Here is a 14,428-nt window from a genome sequence, read left to right on the forward strand (position 1 = left end):
TACAATATAACTACATTTTTTATTTTTAATTAAAATTTTAAACTAATCCTTTTTTTTATATTTTTGTATTATAAAAAGATTAGTATAAATCTCATCAATTGATTTTATCAAACAAAAGATAAAACATATGAAACATTCAGTTTAGATTAATGACTATTTAAAACACGCAATAGCAAGTCATAAGCTTTGGATTAACCTAATTCATGCCCCAATCACCTATTCCGCTGCGGGTCAAGGTGTAACAGTTCAACACAAATACGATATTAAATCAATAAACCATATCATATTGAAACCCTAATTAAACTTCACATAATCAGAATCACAAAAGCTCTAATATTTGGTTATGACTAAAACTAAATATTCAATCATCCATATAAAGACTGAAATCCCCCAATTACCCCTCTAGTGTCTTAAAACTTTGGATGAAATACAAATTTAACCCCTCTATATTGGCTTACACATCCTTGTACATGGTGGTTCATAACTTATAAGCATGGGAAAATTACAATCTTGTCCATCACATTTGCTTTATATAGTATTATAGATAATATTATTAGATATAACCATAAATGGTTACAACGCTTTTGAACATACCTGTAAGACATGATTTCTCATTACGTTTCCTTGTAAAATTTATTCAAAATCAAACAAAAAATAATGGACCTTTTTGTATTAAATGTTTTCCCCGTGACAGAGCACGAGAGTTGTTTTTAAAATCAAAGAGAATAATCATAACCGGAAAACAAAGAAACAAAAGGGTAAAAGTTAGAATGGTGGTGAAAGAATAAGATGTTAAAACAATGTGAACCATTGATAAATCTTTACTCTTGATTTATAAAAAAGTTGCATCATAAATCGAAAAATCAAATCAAACAGCAGGAGATTTGTCCTATTTTTATTTTTGGGACCTATGAGGACACCTTTCATTTGGGTAATAAAATCAAAAACAGAAACACGTTTTCAACTTTCTACAAAAAAAAAAAAAAGTGAATTAAAATATTAAATAAATGTATCTTCACTACAGCCCAGTGGTTGTTCCCATCTCGATGAAGGCTTGGCTCAGGGTTTTATCACGTTTGCAACTTTCTACATAAAAAGTGGATTAAAAGATTAAATAAACGGGTCTTCCACTGCAGCCCAGTGGTTGTTCTCATCTCGATGAAGGCTTGGCTCGGGGTTTTATCCGGGTTCGAGTCTTAAGAGGGGGTGCAGTTTTACCTATTCTATGGGGTTTCTGTGCATCAGGGGTGTGCTACGCTCTCTAGCGATGGTCGAGTAATCGGCATTTGAACATAGCTCCGAAAGGGTGGGTTTACACATGGAAAGCAGTCAACCGTTAAAATAAATAAATAAATAAATGAGGCACCCTCTTGATATAATGATTAACCCAACCCAACAAAGAGAGAGAGACCAGATCCATCACTTTCTTTCTTTTCAAACTTTACTAAACCCCTCCTCCCTCTTCATTAACCTAACAATTGCTATCAAGATTTCACATTTCATCTTCCCCTTTTCGATCCCCTTTTCTTTTCTTGGATCTCATCTTTGGATTCATCTGAATCCAAAGACACAAGCCGCCCCTGTGGATGCAACAACTTGATGAGGTATGTAATTGTTTTGGGGAATTCAAGTGCTCGATTTACTAGGTTTAAGTTAAAGTTTGATGCTTGATTCTTTTTGGTTCTTGTTTCAGTAATCTTTGAATAGATAAATGCATTTCTTTAAGTTCACACCCATTGAGTGTTTATGATTCTCTAGGTTGTTTGACTATAGATAGTCAAACCTAACAATTTCGAAATTTATGTGATTTTTTTTTGACTTAAGAATGTATGTATGTATGTGTGATTATCTAAGACCAGTTGTATATGTTTTTCTAGATGAACATTATTATTGTTATTGTTAATTTTGAAGAAGACAACTCATTTGACTTTAACTTTGGATTGTTTTGTTTTGTTTTGGGAATAAGGGTAGGGGTTTCATTATTGGAATTGATTCACTGTATGTCTTTATTCAAATTTGACTTTATGATACTCATTGTTGTTTGCCTTGTTGTTTTTATGTATGTATGTATTGAACTATACATTTACGTAGTAGCACGTATGGTACGCCTGTCGATTCACATAGCAACAAACACATGAAATTGTTTTTGATTTGAGTATTGTTCAAAGTATCCAACTTTATTGATGAAGAACAAAGGAATCTTCTGTAGAGCATTCAACTGCTGTATACAGTATAATATATATATATATATATATATATATATATATATATATTTACTTTAAACACCAAAAATTTAGAGATTAGAATAAATAACTACAAAAAATAGTTCTAGTACCATCAAAGAAGTTCAATATGTGTACAAGTAGTCTTTGCAAAAGGCACAAGTAATTTATGTAGGAACTCACCTAACAACTTCATCAGCTCATTGTACAACTTTACTCTATAGTGGTCGATTCCAGAAAAATGCGCGCGTCATGTAATCGCAGACCTGATGCGATCTCATCAGCGCATCGTGTGCATTGCGCATTATGCGCTTCTGATGCCCACGGATGGTTACGGTACAAACGACATTTATCCTAAAAACTGTGAGAACATATCCTAGCACTTACAAAAGTGGTCCCTACAGTTTTTAGACGAAATGTGGTTTGTATTTGATCCTACACCCACATTTTAAAACCAAGGTAACAATAACAACATAATTTTGTTTTGACTCACAGTTTGTCTAATATGAAGTAACAATGGAATCTTCTAGAGCGGATAGCACGTGCAGCCCCTCACGGTTTTTAGTTATTAGAGAATAGAGATGATTACAGATCAGGAGGCGTTTGTATGTTCGTTTTGAAAGTGACCTTGTGATTCAATTTTCGACAAGTGTAGTTCTTAGCCTATGTTTCATAACTATGTACAATCTTTTAGAATTTCCGTGAATATTAAATGTCCAAGTGAAGTCTTTTTATTGATTCTGGTTGCAAATAATTTTCTATTTTTTTTTAACTTTGTATGTATGATGACCAGGCGTGGAAACGGACACATGTACAAATCTATTAGAATGCAAGATGATATCTGAACGACGCAGGGGCAAAACTTCACATCAAGAACCCGAGCTTTCCAATGTGTCGAAACGTCTAGTTAGAACCATAAGCCAAAAGTCAAAAAACAACTACCATGAAAATGTGATGGATGATGATGATGACGGGGTTTCATTAAGGTGTCTAAGTTTGTATACCCGTGGTGGAGGGTGCAAGGTTGGAGCCGCAACTAGTGACGACTTTACTGAGGTTGTCGGGCCCGTGCGTGGGACCCAGGACACGACTGTCGATTGTTTCTCGTATGGAGTTGAGAGGTTTTGGAAGAGAAATAATAAAAAGAAGATTTCTCAAGTCCCAGAGTCGCACCAAAACGAAGCAATGCAAGTCTTTCTTCCTGATGATATTCTCGAGATGTGTTTAATGAGACTCCCGATAACGAGCCTAATGAACGCTCGACTCGTGTGCAAGAAATGGAGAGCTTTGACTACATCAACCCGTTTTATGCAAATGAGACGAGAAGGTAATTACCCGACTCCGTGGTTATTCCTTTTTGGCACGGTTAAAGACGGTTTTAGCTCTCGTGAGATATACGCTTTTGATGTTTCATTCAACAAATGGCATAAAATCGAGTCCGAAATACTTAAGGGTCGGTTTTTATTTTCCGTTGCCTCCGTTCATGAGAACGTTTTCGTTGTCGGAGGCTGTTCGAGCTCCGGTGGAATGGACCGAAAGACGCACAGAGGGGTCCTGGCATTTAGCCCCGTAATAAAATCATGGCAAAAGGTTGCATCAATGAGACATGCAAGGTCAAAGCCTGTTCTCGGGGTTTACGAGGTCGAATCGGATTGTTTGACCATTAAAAGTCAACCACGGACACGGAGGATCGGTGGAGTGTCCGATGTTTATGAGGATCCCCACAGGTTTTCCATTAGGCGTGTACCAAGAAACGAAAAAAGCAAGCATACAAGCGTTAAAAACAGTGGACGATTCTTGATAATCGCGGTAGGTGGGGTCGGTTCATGGGACGAGCCGTTAGATTCATGCGAGGTTTACGATTCCTCGTCGAACAAATGGACGGAAATCCAACGGGTCCCGGTTGATTTCGGGGTGGCTTGTTCTGCAATCGTTTGTAACGGGAGTCTTTACGTCTACTCCGAGACCGATAAACTGGCGGCATACGACATAGTACGTGGTTTCTGGGTTCGAGTGGAAATGAGTCTGCCAGTACGACCACGGGTCCAGGAGTACGCCCCGAAGCTGGTGTCATGCGATGAGCAACGGTTGTTTATGGTGTCGGTTTCATGGTGCGAAGGAGGCGGTGAGATCGGAAGGAGAAACAAAGCGGTTCGGAAGGTGTGGGAGCTTGATTTGGTGCATGGAAGCTGTAAGGAAGTTTCGGTGCATCCAGATGCACCAATGGACTGGAACGCGGTGTTTGTTGGTGATAAAAAGAAGCTTATATTCGGGGTGGAGATGTTTAAGATATTTGGGCAGGTGCTTGAGTTCTTGACCATGTGTGATGTGTCGGACCCGAAGATGAAGTGGGTTCACGTGTCGAAGAATGAGGTGGGTCGGGAAATGGAGCCGTCTTCGTGCGCGATGAAGTCGATGGCTGTAGTGCATTTGTAAGGTGACCTTATTGTATTTCAGTAAGAAAGGTTTATGTAAGACAGATTGATTATATTTATTTTTGTTAGTAATAATAAATAGATAGTACGTTGATTTTAAATATCATTATTTTGGTTTTAAGTTGATTTTGATTTTTAAAATGTCAAATACTATATTACTATGAGACCACGTTGTTTTGATTGAAGAAACATAAAATATGACATTTGCTTCCCTAAATCACAAGTAACGCCTACTTTATGTCCCAGTTAATCTCTAACTTACGACTGGGTGTGGTTTGGCGGAGGCGGCAGCAATTATGACATCTTTGGGATATCCGACAGCATCATTTGTCTATAATAAGGAATGTACACGTTGGTCATGGATGAGAACGAGACTCTAAAGTTAATTGTGCTTAGGGGTGTGGTGGGGGTAGTTCAAGATGGGTGACTTAGCGGATAGTATTGGTTGGTATTCAGTTTATGGGATGTTCCAATTTATGTTGGTTGAATACTTTATGGTTTGATGAAATTCAAGTAGATCACCCCGGAACATTTACTCATCCCTTGAATTTAGAATCGACACCAAACAAGTTGGAAATATAATTTAGATTCCAATTTTAGCTTGTGTGGTCAAGTGATTCGTAAGATTTTTAGTACATGTTTATTTATACGTGTGAAATAAGCCATTTTTACAGGCCAATATTTTGCAAGTTTTTTTTTGAACGGTCAACGAATCCTCCAAATGGGCTACTGGCGAAATTCACCACATCGGGATACACTCGCCTTCCGAACCGGGGAAAACCCCCACCTAGGGCCGAAGCCCGTGAACACTCGCCCGAAGGCACGACAGTGCGGTGAGGTAAAACCCGCTCAGTTCAAGGATCGAACTAGCGATCGCCGCCTACTCGCCTAGTCTCCCATCATCACCAGGTGCCGCAGAAACTAAATGCTAGGGGCAGGAATTGAACTTGAGTCACTTGGAACACAAGGTCTCTCCCTAACCACTCCACCACTAGCTCATTGGCAATATTTTGCAAGTAATAAGGATGTTTGGTGGGTGTTCAAGTCTTGGTACATTCCCCAAGCTGATTCGGTTGCAACCATTTACTCATATTTTACGCCATCTAAAAGTTAATTTAACGAGTGAAAAGAAAAGAAAAGTAAAAGTGAGAAAGGAAAAAACATGTCTTTCCCACCATTTCCTCTCAAATCGGAAGGAAAGAAAAACTAAATAATTTTGTCTGGTCTTCCTTTCATTTTTTTTCTTTTCTTTCCTTAAATGAAACTCGGGAATACGACATGTGTTATTTTCCTTTTTTTCCTTCCTTAAATGAAACTGTGGAACACAAAATATTTTTACTTTTTTTTTTCTTTCTTTTCCTTTCCTTCCATTAGTAAACATTGGAACATTATTCGTTTGTAATGGGGTTTGAATACCCATGCCCCCCTTAGGCTATGGGGTGTGGGATAAAACCCCTAAGGGCTTTATCAGGATACATCAGCGCCACCTAAGATCCACATCAGCCAAGGGGCTTTATCACGACTTCTCTTAACTTGCAGAGTGTGGGATAACGCCCTCTATTAAACAAAATTAAAAAATAAAATTTATTGGCTGCAAAGATGTGGGCCCCACCTGATAAAGCCCTTCTTCCTCGTTAACATGATAAAGCCCCATCAATGGCGCCCCGGTTTAATTTGCTTGGTGTGGATGGTGGCGCCGAGGGAGGCGCTATAGGTGGTGATGTGGCACGATGGAGCCCTCCATACCCTTCTGCCTTGCAAAGTCTATAACTCTTTTAGCTTTGGCTAATGATATTTACAAGTTTCTTCCAACAACATGTGTTAATAAACACCACCCCCATATTCAGTTCACTATTGGCTGGCTTCCCCAAAACAAAATTCACAATCAGTGATTTTTTTTTTTTAACGGCAATTGACTATACATAAATATAGCAAACAGAAAGGAGCTGGCAGGACAAACAAAAAATCAAACACACTAACAAAGAAATGTCGAAATCTTGGCAGTTTTTCCAGTTTAAAGCTCCACCCCCTGCTCTGTGTCACAATCAGTGATTGATTCCCCATATTCACTACTACCATTAACCATACAAATTAAATTGACTTTCTGTTCTGGTCCAATCAATCAATCAATCTATTATGTTGCTGCAACGTCGATGCATGAGGCTGCTGCACACCCGCCCACTCAAGAAAAAACAACTAACCACTAATTCCCAAAAATCCAAACCACCCGTCGTTTCAGACTCAAACATCGTGCAATGCAACACCGCTATCACCAATCACATGCGCAACGGCCACTGCGATTCTGCTCTCCGAATCTTCCAAAACATGACAACACGCACTTCAGTTTCATGGAACGCAATGATATCAGGATACCTGTTGAACAAGAGCTTCACTCTTGCACGCCAGATGTTCGACAAAATGCCTGACAGAGATTTAGTTTCATGGAATGTCATGATCACTGGGTGTGTTCGCAACGGGAATCTAGGTGCTGCCAGGAAGCTGTTCGATCAAATGCCGCAGAGAGATTCGGTTTCTTGGAACGCCATGTTGTCTGGTTATGCTCAAAACGGATACGTGGAAGAAGCAAGGATGGTTTTTGATAGGATGCCCAACAAGAATTCCATCTCATGGAATGGTATACTTGCAGCCTACGTGCAAAACGGGAGGATAGAGGATGCGCGTAAATTGTTTCAATCCAAGTCGGCTTGGGATGTGATCTCTTGGAACTGTTTGATGGGTGGGTATGTAAGGAACAAGAGATTGGTTGATGCAAGGCGTCTTTTTGATAGAATGCCTATGCCAGATGAAGTGTCTTGGAATACGATGATATCGGGTTACGCTCAGAATGGAGAGTTATCCGAAGCACACAAGTTGTTTGATGAATCTCCGGTTAAAGATGTGTATACATGGACGGCGATGGTGTCGGGTTATGTGCAGAACGGTATGATAGACGAAGCTAGACGAGTTTTCGATGAAATGCCTGTAAAGAATTCTGTTTCTTGGAACGCGATGATTGCTGGTTATTTACAGTGTAAGAAAATTGACGTTGCAAAGGAGTTGTTTGACGCAATGCCATGTAAAAACGTTAGTTCTTGGAATACGATGATTACCGGGTTCGCACAGAGCGGCTCCATTGATCTCGCTCGGGATTTATTCGAAAAAATGCCTTGGCGTGATTGCATTTCATGGGGTGCGATTATTGCGGGATACGCTCACTTAGGCCACACTGAGGAGGCATTGCGTTTATTTGTAGAGATGAAGAGAAGCGGAGAAAAGCCGAATAGATCGATTTTTTCGTGCGTTTTGAGCACGTGTGCCGAGATAACTTCGTTGGAATTGGGATGCCAGTTGCACGCGCAGCTTGTTAAGGTAGGGCTCGGATCGGGATGGTATGTAGGCAATGCATTACTGTCTACGTATTGCAAATGTGGAAACATCGATGAAGCCAATGTTATATTCGAAGAAATATCTGATAAAGATATAGTCTCGTGGAACACGATTATCGCTGGATATGCTCGACATGGTTTCGGCAAAGAGGCTTTAAGAGTTTTTGAGTCGATGAAGAGAAGCGGAGTTAAACCAGATGAAGTAACCATGGTAATCATCTGCTATAAATAAGTAACATATATAATATAGCTTTGGTCTCAATTAGGGCTGCAAACGAACCGAAAGAACACAAACAAAGGCGTGTTCGTGTTCGTTCATTTAACTTTAACCGAACACGAACATATAATTGAACACTTTTTTTTGTTCATGTTCGTTTATTAAGAAAATGGGCATGTTCGTGTTTGTTTAAAACCTAAACAAACAGTTTACGAACATAAACAAATGTACACAAACAAACATAAATGAACATAATTTAACAAACAATAAACAACACAAATGAATATGATTGAAGAAACACAAATGAACATAATTTACTAAACATAAACAAACATAATATATGAATTAGTGATTGATTACGATAAATTCAATTGCAAAACCCATATTTATTACTAGAAAGCTCAATTACCTATTAGTATATATATATATAGTTAGTTAGAAAGTTCCTTTTATGTTTAATATTACTTATGCATTTAAATTAAAATGAACATAAACGAATGAACGTAAACAAATGTAAATAAGCGAACATAAACGGATGTTCATGAACATAAATAAACGAACAAAACGTGTGTTCATGTTCATTTGTTTAGTTAAATGAACAAAAAGTTTTGTTGATGTTCGTTCGTTTATTAAATAAACGAACTTCCCGCTGAACAAGTTCATGAACGTTCTGTTCGTTTACAGGCCTAGTCTCAATTTTTTGTTGTATTTACATGCAGGTTGGCGTGCTGTCTGCTTGTAGTCACAGTGGGTTGGTAGACAGAGGCACACACTACTTTCACACAATGAATAATGATTACGGAATAACCACTAATTCAAAACACTACACATGCATGATCGATCTACTGGGTCGAGCCGGGCGGCTAGATGACGCCCTAAATCTGATGAAAAACATGCCCTTTGAACCGGACGGGGCTACATGGGGTGCGTTACTTGGTGCCAGCAGAATTCACGGAAATACCGAATTAGCGGAGAAAGCAGCCGAGATGGTTTTCCGTATGGAGCCCGACAATGCGGGAATGTACGTGCTTTTATCGAATCTATACGCAGCTTCCGGTAGATGGAGTGATGTGAGCACAATGCGGTTGAAGATGAGGGACACGGGGATAAAGAAAGTACCGGGTTATAGTTGGGTGGAAGTGCAAAACAAGTTTCATGTGTTCTCGGTAGGGGATTCGACCCACGCGGATACAGTTAGAATATACGGTTATCTTGAAGAATTGTATATGAAACTGAAGCAAGAGGGTTATATTTGTTCGGCGAAATTGGTTTTGCATGATGTGGAAGAAGAGGAAAAGGAGCATATGTTGAGGTACCATAGTGAAAAGTTGGCGGTGGCGTTTGGGATCGTTAATACACCAGGTGGGCGACCCATTCGGGTGTTTAAAAACTTACGGGTATGTGCTGACTGTCATAATGTTATCAAACATATATCCAAGATTGAAGGCAGGCTGATAATTGTGAGAGACTCTCACCGTTTTCACCATTTTAGCAAGGGTATATGTTCTTGTGGGGATTATTGGTGATGAATATATATATACACATGGTTTCCATACACCTGTTTGTTTTTATCGGCCACCATGGGTCGGCCCTTCGTGTAGCAGCATATGACCATTGGGCATGGTTTCTTGACTCGGGTCCAAATGACCTGACCATCAACAGGAGATGGTTATGCACTCACCTGTATTATTAAACAACTACTTACTCTCAAACAAGAGGCTAGGGTGCAACATAATGGTTATTCAATTTTTAATGTTCCTTTTAATAACACTTATTATTGGTTGATGGTATGTCACGTCAAAGAATGTCACCTTATTTTGATTCGAGTCAAAACTGGTTCGGGAGTTGTATGATATCTAATATTTATTAATTACTTGAACTTAATATCTTAATTAATTTTTTTTCTTTAGGTTATTGGATTTTATCATCCTCAACCATTGGCCATTGGCCGCTGCCACCCTCAACTAACACTTTGATACATGACACCCCTAACTTAATATTTAGTATGTTCTGGCACAACACTGTTAACAAAATGAACAAGAGACTGCCTTTCAAAATCTCAAGCATATGCTCTGCAATGCTCCTATCTTCGCTCTACCCGATGGGAACGATGACTTCGTTGTCTACTGCGATGCATCGAACCTTTGTCTCGGTTGTGTTCTCATGCAACGGGACAAGGTTATCGCGTACACCTCTCGTCAGCTCAAGATCCACAAGAAGAACTATAGACCCACGACCTCGAGCTTGGCGCAGTTGTTTTTGCGTTGAAGATTTTGGCGACACTACCTTTACGGTACCAAGTGTACGGTCTTCACCGATCATAAGAGCCTACAACACATCCTCAACCAAAAGGAACTAAATATGCGCCAACGCCGATGGGTTGAACTTCTTAACGATTACGACTGTGAGATTCGTTATCACCCTGGCAAAGCAAATGTCATGGCCGATGCTCTAAGCAGACGAAGCTATTTGCATAGCGTTCGTAATACTCACGCCCAGCACGACCTCGAAGCTTTAATTCGTGACGCACAACACGCCTGCTTCGTTGAAGATACCATGCGAGAGGAAATGAAGAAGTGTGGTGCCGAATCACACTTTGTCACCAAATCAAACGGTATCTATTACTATCTTGATCGCATTTGGATTCCAAGTCGCAATAACCTTCGAGATATATTGTTGACTGAACCGCACAAGTCTCGATATTCCATTCATCCTGGTGCCGACAAGATGTACCATGACCCTCATCTACGGTACTGGTGGCCCGGAATGAAGAAAGATATCGCAATCTACGTTTCGAGGTGCCTGACTTGTTAGAAGGTCAAGGTCGAGCAACAAAGACCCTCTGGCTTGCTTGTGCAACCCGAGATCCCGATGTGGAAATGGGAAAGCATAGCCATGGACTTTATTACGAAACTTCCGCGTACACCTTCAGGTCACGATGGAATCTGGGTTATCGTTGACCGTTTGACTAAATCTGCTCATTTTCTGCCAATACGAGAAGACTTTAAGGTAGAAAAATTAGCCCGGATCTACACCGACGAAATCATCGGTCGACACGGGACGCCTCGTGATATCATCTTTGACCGCGATGGTCGGTTTACCTCGCATCTTTGGGAAACATTTCAATCTGCTCTCGGTACTACTCTAAATCTAAGTAACGCTTTCCATCCCCAAACCGACGGTCAGACTGAAAGAACGATACGTACCCTTGAAGACATGCTTTGCTCGTGTGTCATAGATTTCGGTGGTAATTGGGACGCGCACTTACTTTTGGTCGAATTCTCGTACAATAACAGTTATCATTCTAGCATTCAAATGGCAGCATTTGAGGCACTATACGGGAGAAAATGTCGATCGCCGATTGTGTCGCATGAGATTGGAGATGCGCAAATTACTGGTCCTGAGCTGCTGTAAGAAACGACTGACAAAATCCTCCAAATTCGAGACAATCTGATGAAAGCTCGGAGTCGTCAGAAAAGTTACGCCAATAGACGCCGCAAGCCCCTTGAATTTGACGTTGGCGATCACGTACTCCTAAAGGTTTCGCCTTGGAAAGGGGTGATCAGATTCGGCAAAAAAGGAAAACTCGGGCCTCGATATGTTGGACCGTTTAAGATTCTGGAAAGAATTGGAAAGGTGGCCTACAGACTCGAACTACCGGAGGAACTTAGCAACGTCCACCCGACTTTCCATGTATCGAACCTCAGAAAGTGCCTGGCCGAGCAGAATTTACAAGTACCACTTGAGGATCTACAAGTGGACAAAACATTACACTTCGTGGAAAAGCTTGTCGAGATCATGGATCGAGAAACCAAGAAGCTTAGGCGCTCACGCATTCCCATTGTGAAGGTTCGCTGGGAAGGCAAACGAGGCGCGGAGTTCACCTGGGAAGTCGAAAGTGACATGAAGGCGAAGTATCCACAGTTATTTGTTATGCCTGCGGCCTAATCTCGGGACGAAATTCCCTAAAGTAGGGGAGGCTGTAACAACCCGCGTCTTTGAAGTCAAAGTACAAGTCAAAGTCAAAGGAAGAAAAGATTGCTAAATGCGATCTGTCACTCCTTGCTTAATTATTGATTGTACTCTTTGACTTGTGATCGATACTCTATTTTATGTTACTTTAATTGTATTATGTGGAGTAAATGTAATAAACGCAGTTTATCGCTAATCGACCTATGCAATAATCACTATTAAAAGCTAATCTACTTAACGCTATCTCATCGCAATCGTATCGCAATTTGAATTGCAGTTTCTAGATATTGTTTTACGTGTGTGTGCTATTATGTGTTACTTGTGCATGTTTATTATATGTTTTGAGGTGATTAATCGCAAACGCAAACACAATCGCAACTCTAGCGCAACGCAATCTCATCACAAACTGGAAACGCAAGGTTATTTATGTTGTTGTATGTTAGTATGTTATTTGTGTAGCTATTATTTAAAACCATCACATCACTTATTCGACACTCGCTTAAACGCATCGCAACGCTCAACGCACGAAACGAAAAGTCGGAAACCAACTCGCTGGAGCCCTTCGATCGAATGACCATTCGATCGAATGGTCATCCGAGCGGATGACCATCCGATCAAAGGCCACCCGACCCATTAACCTGCACCGCCTCTCCTCCTCTCACCTATAAATACCACATGTCACATCACTGTTCACGTGATGTGACAGCTCTCCTCCGACCTTTCGCATTCTCGGCCATTTTCTCTCGATTCCTCGCGATTCTTGTAAGTTTTCATCTCAAATCTTGTACTTCTTTGATTTACACACACTTTCTCATCAATTTCACCATCAAATCTCAACTTTTCACCATGAAATCTGTAGATTTGGGCTGTTCTTTGATGATGTCATCATGGGTTCTCATGAACACTAAAGTGTGACCTCATTCCACCAAGAACAACTCAGATCCAAAGGATTTCTACAATGTTTAAACACCGATTTCTCTTAAAACTAAACATTTTCCAGCTGATTTCAACTTTTCTTCAACATTCTCAACTTTTTACCTAAAACCGATAGAATTTGAGCTCGTTTGGGCCTTCTACTCATTCTCTAGTGAAGTGTCGGTCTGAGAACGGATTTCTATCAATGAGATGACCGGCTTAACGGGTTGAACATGAAGTTTCGTCAAGAACAGTTAACTGATCGGACGGGGTGATTCCCATCCGATCGGACGACTAGGACTTGGTGCAGTTTCCGTTGTTTAAAACGTGGTCATGCCGTCTCGGTTCAAACACAAAACTTTCTAAACTTATTAAATTCTACAAGATTTCAAAACGAACAGGTTACCAAACGGATTGCCGTCCGATCGGATCGCCATCCGATCGAACAACAATCCGAACGGATGACTTGTGACTTTCCCACACTTAATCAAATTTTGCAAAACTTCAAGAGATAACAGTTCCAACGAATAGTCATCCAATCAGACGACCATCCGTTCGGATGACCGTTCGACCGGACGACCTGAAAGGTAGAGATACTTCTCTATTTTTAAAATGCTACAACGAAAACTTCAAAGTTCATCATACACAAACACATCCATCCCAAACGGACGACCCTTCGACCGAATGGCCATCCGTCCGGATGACCATCCCTCCGGAAGGTCATCCGATCGGATCACCTATTCGTCACTTGTTTCACCGACACGCCGTTTCATGCACTGTTCATCGCTTATGCTATCGTTCTGTAATCAGACTAACACTCCAGCGCTCCCTTCAATCCAAGACTGTGTTTATTTAGTAAACACGATCCGTGAGTATACACGAACCCTTTTTGTTTTACGCACTTTTGGGTGTTACATACGTTACCTATTTCAAATAACAATCGACACACAACGCAAACACTTTTATATGTTAACCGTTATTGCATGTCATACGTGTTACTCGATGAATGCTTGTATGTTATGTTTACATAGTGATTGTTGCCTTACACCTTAGCAACGATAGTACTATAGTTTGGACTCAGCACCTGTCGTGGACAGGGGTTGTTAAGGGTTTTACTTCACGTGTCACAGTGGTGATATGTGTTGTGCATTCTACAACTCGCAGTCATGTCTATGCATATTTTGTCACACCCCCACAATCCACCTGCGGAGTATCACCGCTTGGGAGCGTGACTGACCAGGATCAAGCCACCAATCATATTGAACATGCAATTAATATTAA

At 40.4% G+C, this 14,428-nt stretch overlaps 2 protein-coding genes across 3 annotated transcripts; both read left to right on the forward strand.

Moving 5' to 3' along the window:
- Nucleotides 1-1,383: 1,383 nt before the first annotated feature.
- On the forward strand, nt 1,384-4,763 carry LOC110866005 (F-box/kelch-repeat protein At5g42360). 2 transcript variants are annotated; one of them, XM_022115361.1, is made up of 3 exons: nt 1,384-1,604; nt 2,718-2,827; nt 3,016-4,763. In XM_022115361.1, exon 3 carries the CDS (start codon nt 3,057-3,059, stop codon nt 4,656-4,658), a length of 1,602 nt encoding a protein of 533 aa, XP_021971053.1. In that variant the 5' UTR covers nt 1,384-1,604; nt 2,718-2,827; nt 3,016-3,056; the 3' UTR covers nt 4,659-4,763. The 2 variants fall into 2 exon arrangements, with proteins under 2 accessions (XP_021971053.1, XP_021971052.1); XM_022115360.2 differs by lacking the exon at nt 2,718-2,827 and having other exon boundaries at nt 1,385-1,604.
- A 1,720-nt stretch (nt 4,764-6,483) lies between these two features.
- On the forward strand, nt 6,484-10,028 carry LOC110866006 (pentatricopeptide repeat-containing protein At4g02750). Its single transcript, XM_022115362.2, has 2 exons — nt 6,484-8,254; nt 8,980-10,028. The coding sequence occupies exons 1-2, from the start codon at nt 6,794-6,796 to the stop codon at nt 9,784-9,786; spliced, it is 2,268 nt and encodes a 755-aa protein (XP_021971054.1). The 5' UTR covers nt 6,484-6,793; the 3' UTR covers nt 9,787-10,028.
- Nucleotides 10,029-14,428: the final 4,400 nt, after the last annotated feature.

The sequence above is a fragment of the Helianthus annuus genome, chromosome 6 (genome assembly GCF_002127325.2).
Source record: "Helianthus annuus cultivar XRQ/B chromosome 6, HanXRQr2.0-SUNRISE, whole genome shotgun sequence".
NCBI lineage: Eukaryota > Viridiplantae > Streptophyta > Magnoliopsida > Asterales > Asteraceae > Helianthus > Helianthus annuus.

Coding starts and splice junctions, on each gene's coding strand:
- LOC110866005 (XM_022115361.1), top strand. CDS start 3,057: ATGATATCTGAACGACGCAGGGGCAAAACTTCACATCAAGAACCCGAG.
- LOC110866006 (XM_022115362.2), top strand. CDS start 6,794: ATGTTGCTGCAACGTCGATGCATGAGGCTGCTGCACACCCGCCCACTC. Junction 8,255..8,979: donor AACCAGATGAAGTAACCATG/GTAATCATCTGC, acceptor ATTTACATGCAG/GTTGGCGTGCTGTCTGCTTG.